General features: G+C 35.5%; 1 protein-coding gene across 5 annotated transcripts in view; it reads right to left on the bottom strand.

The window, feature by feature from the left end:
• Positions 1–22,092, bottom strand: part of CNTLN (centlein) — a 299,553-nt gene that overhangs the window by 49,800 nt on the left and 227,661 nt on the right. For all 5 annotated transcript variants that reach the window (XM_076008761.1, XM_076008762.1, XM_076008763.1 and 2 more), the window contains 2 exons: positions 16,918–17,109; positions 1,150–1,247 (listed from right to left, as the gene is read on the bottom strand). In XM_076008761.1, the coding sequence (XP_075864876.1) occupies positions 1,150–1,247; positions 16,918–17,109 (290 nt within the window). The remainder of the gene's footprint in view (positions 1–1,149; positions 1,248–16,917; positions 17,110–22,092) is intronic.

Here is a 22,092-nt window from a genome sequence, read left to right as displayed (position 1 = left end):
CAATGCTAAGAAAAATTAAAGTGCTATTTAGAGATAACTAAAAGCGTAACAATGATAAGAAACAACCCTGTTCTTCAATAAACGAATCTAAACTCTTGTAACATCATACAAAAAACTAAAATTAGGCTTGATGTCTTTTAATTTAATATCATTTGGGAATAAATTCAAATATCACATTAGCATAAGTTGATAAAAAATTAAGTATAAAATGGTAGATGCAATGACAACTACTACTATTACTATTGCTGCACTGCTGCCGCCACTGCAACTATAATAAGAATGACAACTGCTAACATTTATTAAATGCTTACTATGGGCCAGTTACTGTTGTAAGTGCTTCACATGTATTAACTCATTAAGAGTTCTGTATTAAGTGTTTCTCTAGAGCCCTCATTGTTGAACACTAAGCAACACTGCATCTTAATCCATAAATAAACTCCAAGATATTCTCAGTTCAAAAAATTGACCAACCTTCTTGTCTTACAGTTTTATCTATTAATATAACTTTTAAGTGATCTACATTTTATAATGTGGTGTACAGGTATGTATGTGAGATACATATATCTTAAATTTATCACTGACAATTGGAATTCTAAGCATGTTATCACTTCTAAGCTGTAGTATAGATATAAAATGTTTAGAAAGAAAATAATTTTGATTCAACAGGATAGAGTATTTAAAATCTTTCTATTAATAAACAGCAAAAGTAAAAACTTTCATAACCTCCAGTTATTTTAAAAACAAATAAACTTTCTTTTTTCCACCATAGCTTTATAAACTTAGGCATTAAACTCAATATAAGTATAGATCTATATATGTTTAGAGGGTCACATAATTGCCACATTTTCAAGTTTTCATTCATAGTCTTGAGGCCATTAATTTATATTGATTCAAAATTAAATATGTTTAATAAGGGAAATCTAAATTTAAATATTTTCACCCTCATTAGGAAATAGTAACTAGCTTTCAATTAATCATGCTATATGTAGTATTCCTTAAACTTTCATCTTATGTAGGCTTAAATTTGAACTAGGAAGGAAAACTTCATTATTAATGACATTGGTATTGTTTCTTGGGGCTTAATGTTTAATAGAGTTGACTGCCACTAGGTGGCACCAAATACAATGGATAGAAATAAAAAGACCATACTTTTCATGGATTTCCTTTATGTGTTCTTCCTTTGCTAGGAGTTCACATTTCAGAGATTTCACATTTGATGACTGTTTAGTGAGTTCATTAGTTGCATTCTAGATTAAAAATAGACATAAATTTAAATATACCTTTCAATCTTGGTCTAAAACAGCCTAAAAACAAATACCATTATCAAAAAGAGCAATACATTAACAATATTTATGATAAACAATAAGAATGAACATTTTAATATTTTTAAATCTTTTATTTTATATGCTTTAATAAAGATAATATAGTAATACTAAAGATTTTATACAACATGCCAAACTATAAAGAAACACAATCATTTAACGATTGCAGAATATATGCCCAAAATACATTTACAGGAAATAAAAACTGTCCTAGTAAAATGTCAATGTGTGAAAAATTAAAATTTTAATGATTTAAGAAGATCACTTAAAATTAATGCTGGATTTACTAACAACTTGTAAGAGACTAAATATCATCACAAATGCTTTCCTGTTTATCAAAATGTGGAATCTATTTCCCAATCCTTTGAATCTAGTCTGCTCTGTGATTTCTTTGATTAAAAGAATGTGACAGAAATGACATAGTGTAAGTTTGAGATGCTGGGCCTCAAAGCTTTGTAGCTTCCACCTTTGCCTTCTTGTAGTGATGCCATGGAAGCAAGGAAGACAGTTGAAAGGCCACATGGAAGAGTACCAGGGTACCCCACCTGATAGCCAGCAGACCAACTGTCAGATCTGTGAGTGGGGCTATCTTGGACCTTCCAGGCAGGTAAATCTTTGGTTTAGAAGAATGCAGGCATGTAACGCAGCCCAGAAGAGACAGCTAAAGAACTTCCCAGTCAACTTAATTATACGAAAGAATCAATTGTTGTTGATTTAAGCCACATTTTGTGATAGTTAGAGAATAATAACTAAAGGGGAAACTTATGAATACTAAATATTTCTTTACTTATTAATAATACTATGTATCATTAAAGTATTTACAGATAATTACTAGTTTTTTTGAAGGAGAGCAGGTTTGTGGTATTTGTTGTCTGCACAACATAGGATCCTGAGGTGAGGATTAGAGGACAACTAATTTTCAATTTTGACTCAAGTTCCCATTAAATATGTAATCTGAGATATAACTTAGTCTTTTTGGTGGTATTTTAGCTTTTCTACCTATAAGATAGTGTTGACATACATTAATCCATTTAAGTTTTAAAAAATATTCAACTAATATAAATAGAAGAAAATATAATGGCTTTAAAAATATTTGGAGTAGTTATTTCTCTAATCTTTCTAAACCACCATAAATTGTCTCTGATTGAACTATTTTTAGGATTGGATGTTTTACTAATGCTAAAAAAAATTTAAATTTGAAATGGCGAAACCATTAATTGGAGTACATGTGAGTCAAATTCATCAGACTATCTTTAAATACCTCATTCATATAACATATACAAATACAATTTTGAAATAATTTTATTTTTTCATGAAATATGGTGTTAAAATTTTTCTTAAAAACCCAAAGCTGTCTCAACATGGCAAATGCTTTTGAATGTTGTAAGTTTTGATCAAATGGGTGTGTAATGCAATCTAAATTTCTACCATATTTTGCACGTTTACAGTGATGTATAATGTCTTATTTCTAGCAATGCCAGAATATGTTCCACACTAGTAAATGTGTCAAAGAAATGAAGCTTTTGTTTTAATCATTAATCTAAAATTCTTTCTTGAATGATTGTTCATTCAGTTAGAAATATGAACATCTATGATTATGTTATGATAATAGTGCTGTTAATATAATATTACATTATAAATATTATCATGACATTAATTATACATGATATAATACTATATCTATACTATATGACTATACTATAATACAGTGATACCTTTAGGAACTATTGTGATATAAAAGTCTACTTACCCCTACTCTAAATGGTCCCAGACTGTTGTTTTTCTAGTTTTTATTTACCTTAATAATTTCATATTTCCTTTTTCTTTCTTTCAATCTGTTGGTCAGAATTTTTTTTACTTCTGTCAATATTCCTGCCTAAAAACAATCATCCTTCCCCTTAATATGTACACTTCTAATATTCTGCTTTTTAGGTATTTTCTGCTGAAAAGTAACATAAATAATCTTAGAAATATATTTAAAATAAAAGACAACGGGCAGTAAATAAAGCCTGACAGTATCTTCAATGGAATAAATTAAGTGAATTTTAAGATAGCTGTTTGATTATTTTCTGTAATTAGACTTAAGACTGTATTTTATGTAGCTGAAAAGGTTATAACTCTGACTTCTGGATAATTCAGCAATTGCTGAATTATAATAAATAAAATAATGCCACATTAAGATACACTTTTGCCAGTACTCTATGTCTGACAGCTATTTCATTTAATCCTCAAAAACCTGTATAAGATTGGTAGAAAGGATATCCTGCTTTAGATCTCTAGAGAAGTTAAGTGATTTCTTCAATCAGGTCTTACAAGAAGTTAGTGGCCAAAAAGTGATGATCCAAAACCCAGGTCCTTTGTCCCTTTTCCATTCCCTACTACACAATATTTATCTGCAGCATGACCTAAAATCTGATATAAAACACAAATTTCAAAAGTGTCACAATGGTAAGATTCTATCTGGTTAAAGCTTTCCTATATTAAGTTTACTGAATATGCTTTAAAATTTGCAGTATAATGATTAAGAATGAGGGCTCTGGAGCCAGATGGCTTGAATTGCAATCTCAACTCTACCACTTAGCAGCTGTGTAACCTTGGACATGTAACTTATTATTTCTGTGTCTAGTTTTCTACCTGTAAAATAGTGGTAGTAGCAGAACCTATTAGAGGTTTGAAATGAGGATTAAATGAATTAATACTTATAAAACACTTAGAATAGGTCTAACAATAGGTTACACACAAAGAAACAGTAGTGTAAAAATTACTATCCTTCACTATTCTTAACTTCCTGGGAAACTAGAAGAGAACATGGAATCTATAAAAATGAGTGAAAGACTATATGATCATCTCAATAGATGGAGAAAAGGCATTAAATAAAATCCAGCACCACTTTGTGATAAAAATCCTCAACAACTAGGCACAGAAGGAAGAAACCTCAAAATAATAAAAGCCATATATGACCAACCCATGGCTGACATCATACTGAATAGGGGAAAGCTAAAAGGATTATCCCTAAGACTGGAGTAAGACAAGGATGCCAGTGTCACCACTCCTATTCAACATAGTACTAAAGTCTTAGAGCAATCAGGCAAGAGATAGAAATAAAGGGCATCCAAATCAGGAGAGAGGAGGTCAAACAATCCCTGTTTCCTGATGACATGATCTGATACCTGGAAAACCCTAAAAACTCCACCAAAAGATTCTTAGAATCATAAATAAATGCAGTAAAGTTTCAGGTTACAAAATTAATGTACACAAGCAATAGCATTTCTATATACTCATAACAGTCAAGATGAGAGTCAAATCAAGAACTTAGTACCATTTACAATAGCTACAAAGAAAATAAAATACTTAGGAATACATTTAACCAAGGAGGTGAAAGATCTCTACAAGAAGAACTACAAATACTGATGAAAGAAATCAGAGATGACACAAACCAATGGAAAAACATCCCATGCTCATGGATTGAAAGAATCAACATTGTTAAAATGTCCATACTTCCCAAAGTAATTTACAGATTCAAGGCAATTCCCATCAAAATTCCAACATCATTTCTGATGGACTTAGAAAAAATAATCTTAAAATTCATATGACCAAAAAAGATCCCAAATAGCCAAAGCAATCCTGAGCAAAAAGAACAAATCTGAAGGCATCATAGTACCTAATTTCAAATTATACGCCAAAGCTATAGTGACCAAAGTAGGATGGTAATAGTATAAAGGCAGACACATAGACCAATGAAACAGAATGGAGAACCCATAAATACAACCATATGGCTATGACCAAACTGATTTTTGCAAAGCTGACAAAACATATACTAGGGAAAGAATGCCCTATTCAAGAAATGGTGCTTAGAAAACTGGATAACCACATGCAGAAGAATGAAACTGGATCCCTATCTCTCACCATATACAATAATTAACTCAAGTTGGAATTAAAGATTTAAATAGATGTCCTGAAACTATAAAAATTCTAGAAGAAAACATGGGAAAACTCTTTTAGACTTTGGCCTAGGCAAAGAATTTATGAGGAAGACCCCAAAAGCAAATACAGCAACAACAAAAATAAATAAATGGGACTTAACTAAACTAAAAAGTTTCTGCACAGCAAAGGAAATAATCAGAGTAAATAGACAACCTGAAGAATGAGAGAAAATATCTGTAAACTATATATCTGACAAAGGGCTACTATCAAGAATCTACAAAGAACTCCAGTAGATCAGCAAGAAAAAGACAACCCCATCAAAATGCTGGCAAAACACACAGACTCTTCTCCAAAAAAGATAGACAGTAGCCAACACATGTATGAAAAAATGCTCAATACCACTAATTATCAAGGAAATACAAATTAAAGCAAAAATGAGATACCACCTTACCCTTATCAGAATCAATATTATTAAAAAGTCAAAAAACAATATATGTTGGCACAGTTGTGGTGAAAAGGGAATGCTTATACTGTTGGTGGGAATCTAAACTTGTACAACTGCTATGGAAAATGGTATGGAGATTCCTAGAAGAACTAAAAGTAGATCTATCATTTGCTATAGCCATACTGCTACTGGGTATCTATGCAAAGGAAAAGAAGTTATTTTATTAAAAAGACACCTGCACCTGAATGTTTATTGCAACAGAATTCACAATAGCAAAGATATGGAATCAACCTAAGTGCCCAACAACTGATTAGTGGATAAAGAAAATATGATATATATATCTACCATAGAGTACTACTCAGCCTTAAAAAGGAATGAAATAATGTCTTTTGCAGCAACTTGAATGGAACTGGAGACCATTACCCTAAGTGAAATGGAATGGAAAAACAAATATGTTATATGTTCCTACTTATAAGTGGGTCCTAAATGAAATATATATATATATATATATATATATATATATATATATATACACACACACTACACACACACACACACATATAGAGCAGTAATGGACATTGGAAACTAAGAAGGGAAGAGGGTGTGGTGGGACAATGAATAAAAATCTACCTATTGAGTACATATTTATTATTCTGGTGACAGGTACACTGAAAGCCCTGACTTCAGCATGAGACAATTTATCCACATAACAAAAAACACTTGTACAGCAACAACAAAAATAAATAAATGGGACTTGATTAAATTTAAAAAGCTTCTGCAAGGCCAAAGAAATAATTAAGAGAGCAAATAGATAACCTACAGAATGAGAGAAAATATTCACAAGCTATGTATCCAATAAAGGACTAATAACCAGAATCTACAAAGAACTCAAGCAAATCAGCAAGAAAAAACAAACAACCCTATTAAAAAGTGGGCAAAAGACATCAACAGAAGCTTCTCAAAAGAAGATAGACAAATGGCCAACAAACATATGAAAGAATGCTCAACATCACTAATAACCAGGGAAATGCAAATCAATATCAAAATGAGATTTCACCTTACCCCAGTCAGAATGGCCTTTATTAAGAAATCAAAAACCAACAGATGCTGGCATGGATGCAGAGGAATGCATATGTACTGTTGGTGGGACTGCAAATTAGTACAACCTCTGTGGAGAACAGTATGGAGATTCCTAAAGAACTAAAAGTCAACCTACTGTTTGATACAGCAATCCCACTACTAGGTATTTACCCAAAGGAAAAGAAGTCATTCTATCAGAAAAATATCTGCACACAAATGTTTATTGCAGCACAGTTCACAATTGCAAAGATGTGGAATCAACCCGAATGCCCAACAATTCATGAGTGGATTAACAAAATATGGTATATGTATACCATGGAATAATACTCAGACATGAAGAAGGATGACATAATATCTTTTGCGATAATTTGGATGGAACTGGAGACCATTATCCTAAGTGAAGTATATAAAGAATTGAAAACAAACACCACATGCACTCACTATTAAATTGGAACTAACCAATGAGCACACCTGTGCATAGAGGTAGGTAAAACTCAACAGAAATCAATCAGAGGGGGAGGGGAGGTGGAGACAGGCAAAAACCTACCCTAATGGGTACAATGTACACTATCTGGTTGACAGGCACTCTTATAACCATGACTCAAGAATTATAAAAATGATTGACATAACCAAAAACATCTGTACCCCTGTAATACTTTGAATTAAAAAAAATTTGTATTCCCTAACTTTTTTGAAATAAACAAAACAAATATTTGTATAATATATTTAAAAAATAAAAGAATAAAATAAAATGAAAACACTTTCATACTATTTTCCTAAAAAAAGGAAGTCAAAAACTCGCAAAATAGAAGGGGCGGAGCAAGATGGCGGACGAATAACACCGCCAGACAGAGGGTCTCTGCAGAAAAGACCGATTCTAGCAGAAACTAGAGGAAAGAAGCAAGAAGACGAGCATACAGCGGACAAGGGCCGGAAGGAGGGGTACCTGAGACCCCGGGAGACTCCACGGGAGGAGGCTGCGGAGGAGAACTGGAGGCTGAGACCACCGGAGCAGCCCGGAGACCAGCGGCAAGGGTAGGTGGATTTGCTGTTTCCCCTCCCCTGCATTCGGGACTGCTGGTGGGCTCCCCAGCGGGTGGAGAGACCCGCGGACATCAGCCCAGAGACTGCCGCCGCCTGCCAACGGTGAGCCTGTAGCAGACGTGGCACCAGGTTCCCAACTTCCTCCGGGCACCTCCGTGTGCACGGACCCGAGCCGCGCGGCAGGCGCCATATTGCCTCCTCCTCCCCTCCGCCGACCCTACCCGCGGCTGCCCAGAGAGACAATACAGCCACCAGCCGGAGGCACCTCCAGGGAACGGGACCTTCCCGTTTGGGACCCCGCCCGCCCTCCCAGGTGCTGCTGGCACCGTGTTCCCAGGAAAACGGTGCCGACTCAGAGGCTGAGAGACATAGACTCAGCTTGGGCTCCCTGTGGGTGAATTAGGACCAGAAATCCTCTCCCTGGTGGGAATACAGTTTGAACTCTGGGACCCAGAGGTCGGACCTGCGGACCAGATCCCCTGCACCTAGGGCTAGCATTGCCCAGGGCACAGAAGGATTATACGTGAACAGCCTACTGAGGTCTGTGTGCCTCCAGGGGCGGATCGGGTCCTAGAGGGCAACCCTCCTCCCAGAAGGCCGTGCGCCCAACCCAGGTGGCGTTCCTGTGCAGGGAATCTCCCCGCCGGCATCACAGTCCGGGGAGGCCTGGTGGCTTGTGGTCTGGCCTGCTGGCAGAGGCCCAGGAGTAGCTGCGGAGTTGGGGAGGGTGGAAAGAAGCGAGGCCTGCTGCAGACTGTGTGTCTCAGACAGCCCCACCCCCACACCCAGACTTTCTGGCTGAGCAGGATCATTCCAGCCCCGCCCTGACAGCTCTCCCTGGAAGCAGAGAACAGAACTTTGACCCCTGCTAACGGCCTGAGGGCAGGCTTACCCAACCCAGCTCTGCCCAGAACGAGAGCTGATAACAGGACTCAAAATCAACACCATAGCCTGTTCCTCCAAGCAAACGCCACCTACTGACAGGGACGGCATCTTGCACAGCCTTTCCACGGCACCCACTGACTCAATATACAGGGAGTGGTCCAATTTCACCCACAGGCACCACCTAACGCCTCAGAAACTAAACAAGGTGTGTGAATACCCAAACAATAACCTAAGGAAAGAAACAACAACTGATCGACATGGGAAGAAATCAGAGAAAGAACTCAGGAAATATGAAGAACCAAACGGAAAACACACCCCCAAAGAGGAGCACCAGCCCCCTAGAGACGGACACCGACCAAAATCAGGCAACCAATATGACAGAAGAGGAATTTCGTATGTGGAACATAAGAACACTCACCCAGCTGCAACAACAACTCAATAACCAACACCAAGAAACCACAAAAAATCTCCAGGATATGAGAAAAGAAATAGACACATTGAAGAAAAGTGTAGCCGAACTCCTGGAAATGAAGAATCAATTCAAGGAACTACAAAATACAGTGGAAAGTCTCAAGAACAGGGTAGATGAAACAGAAGAAAGAATCTCAGAGCTTGAAGATAACTCCCTCCAATTAAATAAATCAGTCACAGAAATAGAGCAGAAAAACAAGAGAAAAGAGCAAAGCCTACAAGAGCTGTGGGATTATGTGAAGAAACCTAATGTGAGGGTCATAGGGTTACAAGAAGGGGAAGAAGACAACACTCAAGGGTTGGACAAGCTGTTTGAAGATATAGTAGAGGAAAATTTCCCAGGCCTTGCTCAAAATCTCGATATACAAGTTCAAGAAGCCCAGAGGACCCCTGGGAGATTCAATGCAAACAGGAAGACGTCACGTCATGCAGTCATCAGACTGACCAAAGTATCAACTAAAGAGGCCCTTCTAAGAGCTGTAAGGCAAAAGAAGCAAGTGACATACAAGGGAAAGCCAATTCGAATAACATCAGACTTCTCTAATGAGACTTTACAAGCAAGAAGAGACTGGGGCCCCATTCTCACTCTTTTGAAACAAAACAATGCCCAGCCTAGAATATTATTCCCTGCAAAACTAAGCTTCATATATGAAGGAGAAATAAAAACATTCTCAGACAAGCAAAGGCTCAGAGAATTCACCAAGACAAGACCAGCCCTACAAGAAGTACTTAAAACAGCGTTATGCACGGAACATCATAATAATAACCCACGAATATAAAAACAACCAAAACCCAAAGATATTAAAGGCCAGATATTACAATGGCTCAAAACAGAAATCATAGCAACAACATCCAACCCAACAGAATGATCAGTAATCTACCTTACCTATCAGTTCTCTCAATAAATGTGAATGGCTTAAACTCTCCACTCAAGAGACATAGGCTGGCTGAATGGATAAGAAAATACAGGCCAAATATATGCTGTCTTCAGGAAACACATTTAACCTGCAAGGATGCACATAGACTAAAAATAAAAGGGTGGAGATCAATATTCCAAGCAAATAGAAGCCAAAAGAAGGCTGGTGTGGCAGTTCTAATTTCAGACGATTTAGTTTTTAAACCAACAAAAGTAGTAAAAGACAAAGAGGGTCATTATATAATGGTGAAGGGCACAGTCCAACAAGAAGAGATAACAATTTTAAATATATATGCACCCAACTTAGGTGCACCCAGATTCATAAAGCAAACCTTACTGGAGCTAAGCAAATGGATTAATAGCAACTCCATAATAGCCGGGGATTTCAACACCCCACTGACGGCACGAGACAGATCCTCCAAACAGAAAATTAATAAAGAAATAATGGACTTAAACAAAACTCTAGAACAATTGGGTCTGACAGACATCTACAGAACATTCTACCCAAAATCCACTGAATATACGTTCTTCTCATCAGCTCACGGGACATTCTCTAAGATTGACCATATCCTAGGACACAAAGAAAATCTCAAGAAATTTAAAAAAATAGAAATCATACCATGTACCTTCTCAGATCACAGTGGAATAAAACTAGAAATCAACCCTAACAGAAACTCACATTTCTACACAAAAACGTGGAAATTAAACAACCTCCTACTAAATGATTACTTCGTAAATGAAGAAATCAAGACGGAAATAAAAAACTTCTATGAAGAAAACGACAATGGAGAGACAAGTTATCAACTCCTCTGGGACACAGCTAAAGCAGTTCTAAGAGGAAAGTTTATCTCCATAAATGCCTATAACCAAAAGGCAAGAAGATCACAAATAGACAATCTAATGAAACGACTCAAAGAGCTGGAAAAAGAAGAACAGACCAACCCCAAACCCAGCAGAAGAAGTGAAATCAACAAGATCAAATCAGAACTAAACGAAATTGAAAACAGGAAAGCTATTCAGGAGATTAATAAAACAAAAAGTTGGTTCTTTGAAAAAATAAACAAGATTGACACGCCATTGGCTAAGCTAACGAAAAGCAGAAAAGAGAAATCTCCAATAAGCTCCATCAGGAATAAAAAAGGAGATATCACAACTGATCCCAAAGAGATACAAGATACAATTTATGAATACTACAAAAATCTTTATGCACACAAACTGGAAAATGTGGAGGAAATGGACAAATTTCTAGAAACACACAGCCTCCCTAGGCTCAACCAGGAAGAAATAGATTCCCTGAACAGACCAATCTCAACAGCTGAAATAGAAACAGCAATTAAAAATCTCCCTAAAAAGAAAAGTCCCGGTCCAGATGGTTTCACACCTGAATTTTACCATACCTATAAAGAAGAACTAGTACCTATCTTGCAGAAACTATTCCACAACATGGAGAAGAACGGAAACCTCCCCGACACCTTTTATGAAGCGAATATTACTCTGATACCAAAACCAGGAAAGGATGCAACAAAAAAAGAAAACTACAGACCAATATCCCTAATGAATATAGATGCAAAAATTTTCAACAAAATCTTAGCTAACCGAATCCAGACACTTATCAAAAAAATAATCCACCACGACCAAGTGGGCTTCATCCCAGGGATGCAGGGATGGTTCAACATACGTAAATCTATAAATGCAATTCACCACATAAACAGAAGCAAAAACAAAGACCACATGATTCTTTCAATAGATGCAGAAAAAGCTTTTGACAAAATTCAACACCCTTTCATGATACGAACACTTAAGAAAATAGGCATAGAAGGGACATACCTAAAAATGATACAAGCCATATATGACAGACCCATAGCCAACATCATACTGAATGGGGAAAGATTGAAATCATTCCCACTTAGAACTGGAACCAGACAAGGCTGCCCACTATCTCCACTTCTGTTCAACATAGTGCTGGAAGTCTTGGCTACAGCAATCAGACAGGAAAATGGAATCAAAGGTATCCAAATAGGGGCAGAAGAGATCAAACTTTCACTGTTTGCTGATGATATGATATTGTATCTAGAAAACACCAAGGAGTCAACCAAGAAACTCCTGGAACTGATCAATGAATTTAGTAAAGTCTCAGGATACAAAATTAATACACAGAAATCAGAGGCATTCATATACGCCGACAACAATCTAATTGAGAACCAAATCAAAGACTCAATTCCCTTCACAATAGCAACAAAGAAATTAAAGTACCTAGGAATATATTTAACCAAAGAGGTAAAAGACCTCTACAGGGAGAACTATGAAACACTGAGGAAGGAAATAGCAGAGGATGTAAACAGATGGAAATCCATACCATGCTCGTGGATCGGCAGACTCAATATCATCAAAATGTCTATACTACCCAAACTGATCTACAGATTCAATGCAATACCTATTAAAATCCCATCAGCATTCTTCACAGATATAGAAAAAATAATTTTACGCTTCGTATGGAACCAAAGAAGACCCCGAATATCAAGAGCAATTCTAGGCAACAAAAACAAAATGGGAGGCATTAATATGCCTGATATCAAACTGTACTACAAAGCTGTAGTAATTAAAACAATATGGTATTGGCACAAAAACAGGAATATTGACCAGTGGAACAGATGTGAGAATCCTGATATAAAACCATCCTCATATAGCCATCTCATCTTTGACAAAGCAGACAAAAACATACGCTGGGGAAAAGAATCCCTCTTCAATAAATGGTGCTGGGAAAACTGGATAGCCACCTGTAGAAGGCTAAAACAGGACCCACACCTTTCACCTCTCACAAAAACCAACTCACGCTGGATAACAGACTTAAACCTAAGATATGAAACTATTAGAACTCTAGAGGAAAAAGTTGGAAACACTCTCCTAGACATCGGCCTGGGCAAAGAGTTTATGAAGAAGTCCCCAAAGGCAATCACAGCAGCAACAAAAATAAATAAATGGGACATGATCAAACTACAAAGCTTCTGCACAGCCAAAGAAATAGTCATGAAAGTAAACAGACAACCTACAGAATGGGAGAAAATTTTTGCATCCTATGCATCCGATAAGGGACTGATAACTAGAATATACTTAGAACTCACGAAAATTAGGAAGAAAAAATCAAATAACCCCATTAAAAAGTGGGCAAAGGACTTGAACAGAAATTTTTCTAAAGAAGACAGAAGAATGGCCAACAAACATATGAAGAAATGCTCAACATCTCTAATCATCAGGGAAATGCAAATCAAAACCACAATGAGATATCACTTAACCCCAGTGAGAATGGCCTTTATCAAAAAATCTCCAAACAATAAATGCTGGCGTGGTTGCGGAGAGAGAGGAACACTCCTACACTGCTGGTGGGACTGCAAACTAGTTCAACCTCTGTGGAAAGCAATATGGAGATACCTTAAAGCGATACAAGTGAATCTACCATTTGATCCAGCAATCCCATTGCTGGGCATCTACCCAAATGATCCAGTGACACTCTACAAAAAAGACACCTGCACTCGAATGTTTATAGCAGCACAATTCATAATTGCAAGGCTGTGGAAACAGCCCAAGTGCCCATCAATCAAAGAATGGATTAATAAAATGTGGTATATGTACACCATGGAGTACTATTCAGCTCTAAGAAACAATGGTGATATAGCACACCTTATATTTTCCTGGTTAGAGCTGGAACCCATACTACTAAGTGAAGTATCCCAAGAATGGAAAAACAAGCACCAGATATATTCTCCAGCAAACTGGTATTAACTGAGTAGCACCTAAGTGGACACATAGGTGCTACAGTAATAGGATATTGGGCAGGTGGGAGGGGGGAGGGGGGCGGGTATATACATACATAGTGAGTGAGATGTGCACCATCTGGGGGATGGTCATGATGGAGACTCAGACTTTTGGGGGGAGGGGGGGAAATGGGCATTTATTGAAACCTTAAAATCTGTACCCCCATAATATGCCAAAATAAAAAAAATAATTAAAAAAAAAAAAAAACTCGCAAAATAAATTGGAATATTATTAAATCTAAATTATATAAAAATTAAAATAAATATAAACAATGAATGTATGTATCACTCACTGGAAGGAATTTATAAATCTCTGAATATTTTATTATCTGTCTACATGGAGCTGGGTGCCTTGATGTCTAACATGTGTAAAACTAAAGATATAGAAAATGCACATCAGCACTCTAATGGCATTGAATGAACCAGGGACATCTGAAAAGTACATATAAGAAATTACATAGGAAAGTCTAATACCAATTGGATAGTATAAAAAAGATATATGAAGACCTTTAATATATTCAAATCTAACCCATTTTCTTAATTAAGTATAAACACATTAAGTAGAAAATAAGTTACCTCTTAGAAAATCATTACATTTGTAGTTTGTTATCTTTTATGGACTAAATTGTATTTCCCTTCCTTACCCCTCAAATGCATATGTTGAAATTCTCACCTAACCCTCAGTACCTCAGAATATGGCTATATTTGAAGATAGAGCCTTTAAAGAGGTTATTAAGGTAAAATGAGGTCATTAGGGTGGGCCCTAATTCATTACAACTGGTGTCTTTATAAGAAGGGTAAATGAGGACACAGAGACACACAGAGGCTAGACCATGTGAAGACACGAGGAGAAGACAGGCATCTACAAGCCAAGGAGAAAGGCCTCAGGAGAAATGAAACCTGTTGACACCTTGATCTTGGACTTCCAGTCTCCAGGAGTGGGAGAAAATAAATATTTGTTGTTTAAGCCAACCAATCTTTGCTATTTTGTTATGGAAGCCCTACAAACTAATATGGGAACAGAAATTTGTAGTAGCAGAGAATATTATGTAAAGTTACCTGGTCTTCTAGGAAATTTCTATATTAAAACATGAAACAAGACAAAAGTAAAGATTTACCCTTTTTGTCCCTATGCATTTTGGTCAGCGTAGTGCTCCAAGACGCTAGGTTAGATATGAACAATGTCACTTTAAACTAAATTGCTTTAGGCATTCTCATTAGTCTTACCCAGGCATCCTCAAACTATGGCCCACGGGCCACATGTGGGTGTTTTTGCCCGTTTGTTTTTTTTCTTCAAAATAAGATATGTGCAGTGTGCATAGGAATTTGTTCATAGTGTTTTTAAACTATAGTCCGGCCCTCAAACGGTCTGAGAGACAGTGAACTGGCACCCTGTTTAAAAAGTTTGAGGACCCCTGGTTACCTTTCCAACTTACACATTCCTCCAAAGCAAGAGGATATTTATATATGGAAAACCATAATGCAAATAACTTACAGATACTCACATGGACCTGTTATTACCAAAATTATGTTAGACCATCTGTAATAAGTAAAATAAGTAAAATATTAATCAACTTAAAACTTAATTTTTAAAATTTTATAAGTCAGATTATCAAATAATACTGGATCTAGCATCCTATTTCATCTCAGTGAAAACTAGTTATGTTAGAATCATGAAGACATATAAATGAAGAATCACAGAACTATGAATTATAGTCAATGTATTAGATAAGATCAAAGACTATATGAATGATCTTATCTTTTGTATATGAAACCTAAACACTAAAATGTTCACTTTATACATTTTATCGTACTTTTTCAGAGACAGAAACACATTTTAAGAAAAGATATATGCCCCCAAGTTGTAGTTATTTTTATCTCCCATTTCTAATATTATATAAGATGTTTAAACATACAAAATGTAGCTGAGGCAAGTTCTGCCATAAAAATTGTCTGAAGAAGATGGTATTCAAGAAGGCTCTTAACCAATGCCAGTTTGTATATCTGATTATTATTAATAAAGCAAAAATATTTTCAAGCAATGATACATTCATTTTTTAAATTTTATCCTATTAGTAATCCTACATGAAAAGATATTATTATTGGAGAGTATACATATCCTATTTGTATTGAAAATGACGAGTCTATTTGACAGTTCTATATAGTATTCCAGTACCCTCTTACACAGTTATTCCACTTCTAATACACTTTGTCCATTAACAATCAGGATTTTATTTCTGGTGATTCTTATTATTACTATGGTCCGATATATACTGACTGCCCTTTTAGCTTCCAGCTAACAATCCTCACTAAAAAAAAAAATAATTAAATATGTGAGGAATAAATGAGCTTGTTTTATAAGAAGCATAAAAATGAACTTTCCAATTAAAACTCACAAATCCTGTTTCTTACAAGATAATTCCTTTTAAACTAAGGTCGGCCTTACTTTTAAGTTGTTGACAGTATTACCTGGATTAGGTACAATTCTTTATAAACAAAAAGAACATTGATTTTTATTCTCACTCCCAGGTTTAAATTGCTGAAATCTATGACATCAACCCACCTTTGCTCTCTGCTGCTTCTCCCTCCTTCCCTGCACTTCCCTCCTCCTTCCCCATTTCCAACCCACAACAACCAAATTAAAATAGGAGCAAGTGTGTAGAGAAAACCAATTCTGTTTATGCTGTTACATGCTTGAAAGGATTCTGTTCAGCTGGGGGGAGGCATGAGGAGAAGAAAGGAGTTGAGTATTGCAGTGGAAGGCACCAACCAGTTTCTATCAGCTTCTAAGTGAGCTTTTTGTGTTGTCTTGTCATTTTTTTGAGAAAATACTATTATCAATTACCACATAAAAATCTACCAGTCTAAAACTGAATGATGAAGTTGAACACAGCATTAATAATTTTTCAGTTATTTATACTTTAATTTACTTTTATTAGAATGCATTCGTGTTGATATAAACATGACTTTGAGGATTGAGTAACATAGGTTTCCACGCACAGTCAACTTTATAATCACCTTTAGTTTACACTGCAGTTGCTTAAATTCCAAATCCATGCTCCTTGTAGGACCAAGTGATGTAACTTGTATCCGTGAAACTGTTCCCCGGGAAACTTCTTCTGCTAAACTTGTGATGTCAGATGAGGATTCCAATTTCTTTAATAAATCTTCTTTTTCTTTCCGAAGACTAGCCAAATCCAAATTTAGCTTCTTGTTTTTTAAAAAAGAAAAGAAATATAAATATACGATAAAAGTAACAATATTTAATCTAACAATTATCAGCATAAGATTCTACAGGTAGGAAAATGCTAAAAAAAAAAAAAGAACTGAAATTAATTATAGCTATTATAAAAGTTTCACAAAAATTCTAACCTCTGTTAGATTTTGCTTAAGATTGTAGGGCTTGTAAAATTAAAACAAAATGGACTAGCTATAATCAATATCTTTTAGTTGGCTGGTCTTTACTCAGGATGCACTATTTCTTTACCTTCACATATACATGGGTGAGCCAGAGATTCACACATTTGATAACCTTGACTTCAGGGCTGATGTAGTACTTAACTGGTAAAAGCCAAGCTGGAGCAGGACAGGATAACAGATGTTAGTTGTTTATTCCACTGGGTAGGTCTTACCACCCTACATAGCAGCCAAAATGCTTCTCATTTAGCAACATAAATGTTAAGTCTAATTAACAGACAAAGCTTGTTAGAGATTTAGTCCAAATAAATAGTGTGCAAACTTGCTGTTTTATGCACTTGATTGATTATTGGCAAGTCTTGTCTGTAATGTTAGGTAGAATTGCACTAAAGTCCTTACATTTGATTTTTTAATAACCTAAACATTTTGCTAAATTACATAATAGTAATGTTTGTATGAAGGAGTGTAAAAGAAACCATCTTAATGTTAGCCCTTCTCATTCACCAATCTATAGTCAGCATAATGTCACCAAACTGTAATGGCATAACAACTCAGAGCTCCTTAAGAGAGTAACTGCATTACTATTTTATTATTGCAAAGAAGCTTATAATATGGTAGTTTAACATAAGGTGCAATTAGGCAAAATGATACTGAAATCTCTCAGAGGGAAAAAAATCTTTCTTTAAGAATTCCAATTAGAAATAGTGAAAGATATAGCTCAAGTGTACAGTAATAGAAATGTGAGACATGTTACTTAAGTATTAACACTATATTCAAAACACAACTTCTAGAAACTATATCAACAAATCCATAATTACATATGTATTTGTATAGGCATGTACATATTGTTAAATATAAATATTTCAGATCATGGATTCAAAACTGGAGCTTTGATATATTTGAGGTTAAACCATTTTGGTGAAAAACAGTATGTTTTTGTGAAAAAATTATTTCTTTAGCTATATTTTAGCCAAAATGCATTGTTATATAGATTTTCAGGAAATACTTGTTCATGAATTGTCCCAAAGGTACCTGATAATTAATGTCTAAAAGTAAACTCATAATTTCCTTAAACCTAAAAATCTTCCTGGTTATCATCCATGCTTGAAGCCATCTCCTTTCCTATTTATTAATTATCTATGTTCAGTCAATTCCCAGTTTATACAAATTACATAATGTTTCTCATATTCATTCCTTCTGCCACTCTCAAAATGCAGACTCTCATTATCCCACTATAAGTATTGCAGTAGCCTTTCCTCTTTCTACCATCTTTCCCACCACCTTTTATACAACTTCCTAAAATAACGTGACCTGTTACTCCTTTATTCAAAGACCTTCAGGGGTTCTTCACTCCAACAGACTAAAGATCAGATGTTTGTGGATACTAAAGCTCTCTAAAATTTATTGCCAATTTGTGTTTCAGTCAAGACATCACCTGAAGTCTAACTTGCCTGCCATTCCCCAAACCTGCCTGCCACTTCTATATCGATGACTCTATATATGCTGTCTCCTCCTGCTGAAATCTCTCTCATCCTTAAAGGGAAGTTTAGTGTTTCCTCCTTCATGAACTCTCTTCTCTGTTCTTCCCATGTGAACACCTCTGAGTGGCTTCTCTTATTTATTATACTTGTATGCCACTAAATTTCTGTATACTCCTTCTAGCTGGCAAATCCTGACACTATAAATATGCTCTCCACAGCTACGAAAGACCAAGCCAATAAATATATTGTTCTAAAAGACATACATATGTAAAGTTCAACTTCAATTTAACAACATAAAAATTTACTAAAGAAACCCGAAATTATGGAAGCAGTAAACAAAATGACTTGTACTTTATTAAAATAGGAATAATGTTTTGATTAAATGATATTTAAAATCTATATTCTATAAAACATATTTCTAATGTTAGTTATATAGGCATAGAAATACTACAAAGCACCTATTGAAACAGAGGAAGTATGCAAATCATATATTCCACCAGTTTACAATCCTTTGGTTATCCTTTAGCATTCTGGACAAATAACTGGAGCTCTATTACTAAATCCTCTCAGTAAAAATTCTATTTCTTATTTGAGAAATGCTATAGATGAGACAAAATGTATAAATAACTTTCTTTTGCTTATACTTGGTTTGGGCTGTGAGACTGCTTTTGTGTGTCACCTTGTTAAAAGAAAATCTACCAATAAGTTAAGATTACTCTTAAAATTGTAATTATTTTTCTTTTCTGATTAGTAGCATGATTCATATTTCTCTACTATTACCTTTTCATTTCTAATTGAAGATTAAAAATATTTAAGTCATATTATATTAAAAACAAGTAATAACAAAACACACATGGAAGAGTCTTAATTTCTGGCTTCTAATTCTCTGGGTCTATTGCTGACCAGCTAAGGTACCATGAGCAAGCACAGGACTTTGTTTCCTTATTGAAAAATAGAAAAGGTGCCTAGCTACTTAACATAGGTAATCTGGAGGACAGAATTTTTAAAACATCTGTGATAACACTTGGTAGATTTTAAATGTGTGGCCTTATTAGCATTATGATCTTGTGGCAAATGCCACCATACTGAGTCTGAGAACTGTCTTCAATGCTGAGGACCTAGATTAGTATTAATAAAAATCTTTGTTTAACTTATGTATATAATATCCCTATAATTTCTCTCATGACAGAAACTTTAGTCATAGTTAAGCCATAAATACTTGTTTAGTTAGGATCACTTTAGGATCCCTAGTAGGCTACACATTTATTGAAGGCAGATTTGCTCCTCTGACTCTATATCCCCAGCAGTGCAATCCCTCCAGTCTTCTAAAAGTCTATTGATTTATGTGTAGTAAATTATTTCTAACCAAAGATTATAAAATAGAACTTAACATTATAAAAATTTAAAACTAAACACTAGCTATTTATAATTTATTTAAATTTCACGTTGAGGAAGCATAAGTCTCTGAAAAGGAAAGAACCCTCTAAGCAACTGTAAGAGCAAACAAAAATACACTAAAAATCTTACCCTTTAGTAATGAATTCTGTGGTAGACACAGTTCTCAGATGACCCCCAAGGACAAGTGCCCTGATATAATACCCTCCCTTGTATGTGGGGGGGGGGGTCCTGGGTATGTGATGGGCTACACCAGTCCTATGATTCCATCATGTTATATGCAAAGGAAATTCTGTAGATGTAATTAAGGTCCCTTGGGCAGCCAACAGGAAAACAAGAACCTAGTCCTACACCCCAAAAGAACTGAATTTTTCTGACAAATGTGAGCTTGAAGTGAAGCCTAAGCTCCAGAAATGAAGGAGCCTGGCTGATACAGTGATTGCAGCCTTATGATAGTCTGAGCAGAGGACCCTGCTAGGTTGTGCCAGACTCCTGAACTAAGGAAACTGTGAAGTAACGAATGTATATTTTGTGTCTAAGCAGCTAAATCTGTGGTCATTTGTTATATAGCACTGAAAATACAGATCTCAATTTTTTAAAAAATCAGCCCCTTTCTTCAACCTATTCCTTGTTCCCTTACTGCCATTCTGCCCTGTTTCATGCAAGTATCCCAAACCCCATAGTGTGTCATTTATATAGAATTCTCATCCTGGTTTAATTTTTGCTTTCTTTAGCCATAATTTTGTATTAATTTTATTTTCTCAATTACTTTACAACTTGTTTCATTTTCTTATTTTAAAAAAATACTTCCTTCTTTTTCTACTTATTTGTATGTTCCATTTTCTATATTACAAATACAAATTGCCTCTACCAGATCTTCATTTTGTAGTTTAATTGCCAAGCAAAAAGCCTGTGGCCAGAAGCTTCCTTTTGCAGCTCTCAACAGTAACTGTGGAATCATGTGAACAGGACAAATAAGTATCCCCTGGCCTACTCTCCCTAGTTCTCTTATATGGGACTTCATTCACAAACTGCTTTTATTCTTGGCCTCCACTTGACATTTTCTGGAGGATGTGGATAGGGAGCATCTAGATTTAGAACTTGACTCAATATCTATCATTCAATCTTTTTATACATACTATGATAGGTACTGTACTAGTTCTCAATGATAAACAAAAGAGTTACAACACTTGCCTTCAGGTGGCTACTAGTCTGTAACCTAGAAACATATAACAATAAATTATAGTAAGTGCTATGAAGAAATAAAACAGAAAACTAAGGATACTGCTTCTGTCTTTAATTTCTGTCTGGAAAATGCTGGTTAGAGCCAATTTCACCCCATGTGTTCTCCTGATTTTTTCTATCAAATGTATCCTAGAAGCTAGGTACTGTTAAATGCCCTAACCTAGATCTTCGACCAAGGTGCTTTCCAGCTTTTACTCAAGAGAAGATATCTGAAAGTAGTCCTGGAGAAATTGACCAACTCTTCCCCATTGGGGAGATTTGGTAAACTTTTTAATGTTCAAGAATGAGTTATCAGGATCTGTACCTCTCACCACACCCCAAAATTAATTCACAATGGGTAACAGACTTAAAACTAAGACATGACATTATAAGAATTCTGGAAGAAAATGTTGGAAAACTCTTATAGATATTGGCCTAGGCAAACAATGTATGAAGAGGACCCCAAAGGTAATCATAGCAACAACAAAAATAAATAAATGGGACCTGATCAAATTAAAAAGCTTTTGCATAGACAAGGAAAAAATCAATACAGTGAACAGACAACCTGCAGAATGAGAGAAAATATTTGCATGCTATATATCCAACAAAGGGCTAATAACTAGAATTGATAAAGAACTCAAGCAAAACTGCAAGGAAAAATCAAACCACCTTATAA

Source organism: Microcebus murinus, chromosome 12 (genome assembly GCF_040939455.1).
Source record: "Microcebus murinus isolate Inina chromosome 12, M.murinus_Inina_mat1.0, whole genome shotgun sequence".
Classification (NCBI taxonomy): Eukaryota; Metazoa; Chordata; class Mammalia; order Primates; family Cheirogaleidae; genus Microcebus; species Microcebus murinus.
This window is presented reverse-complemented; position numbering and strand designations above follow the sequence as displayed.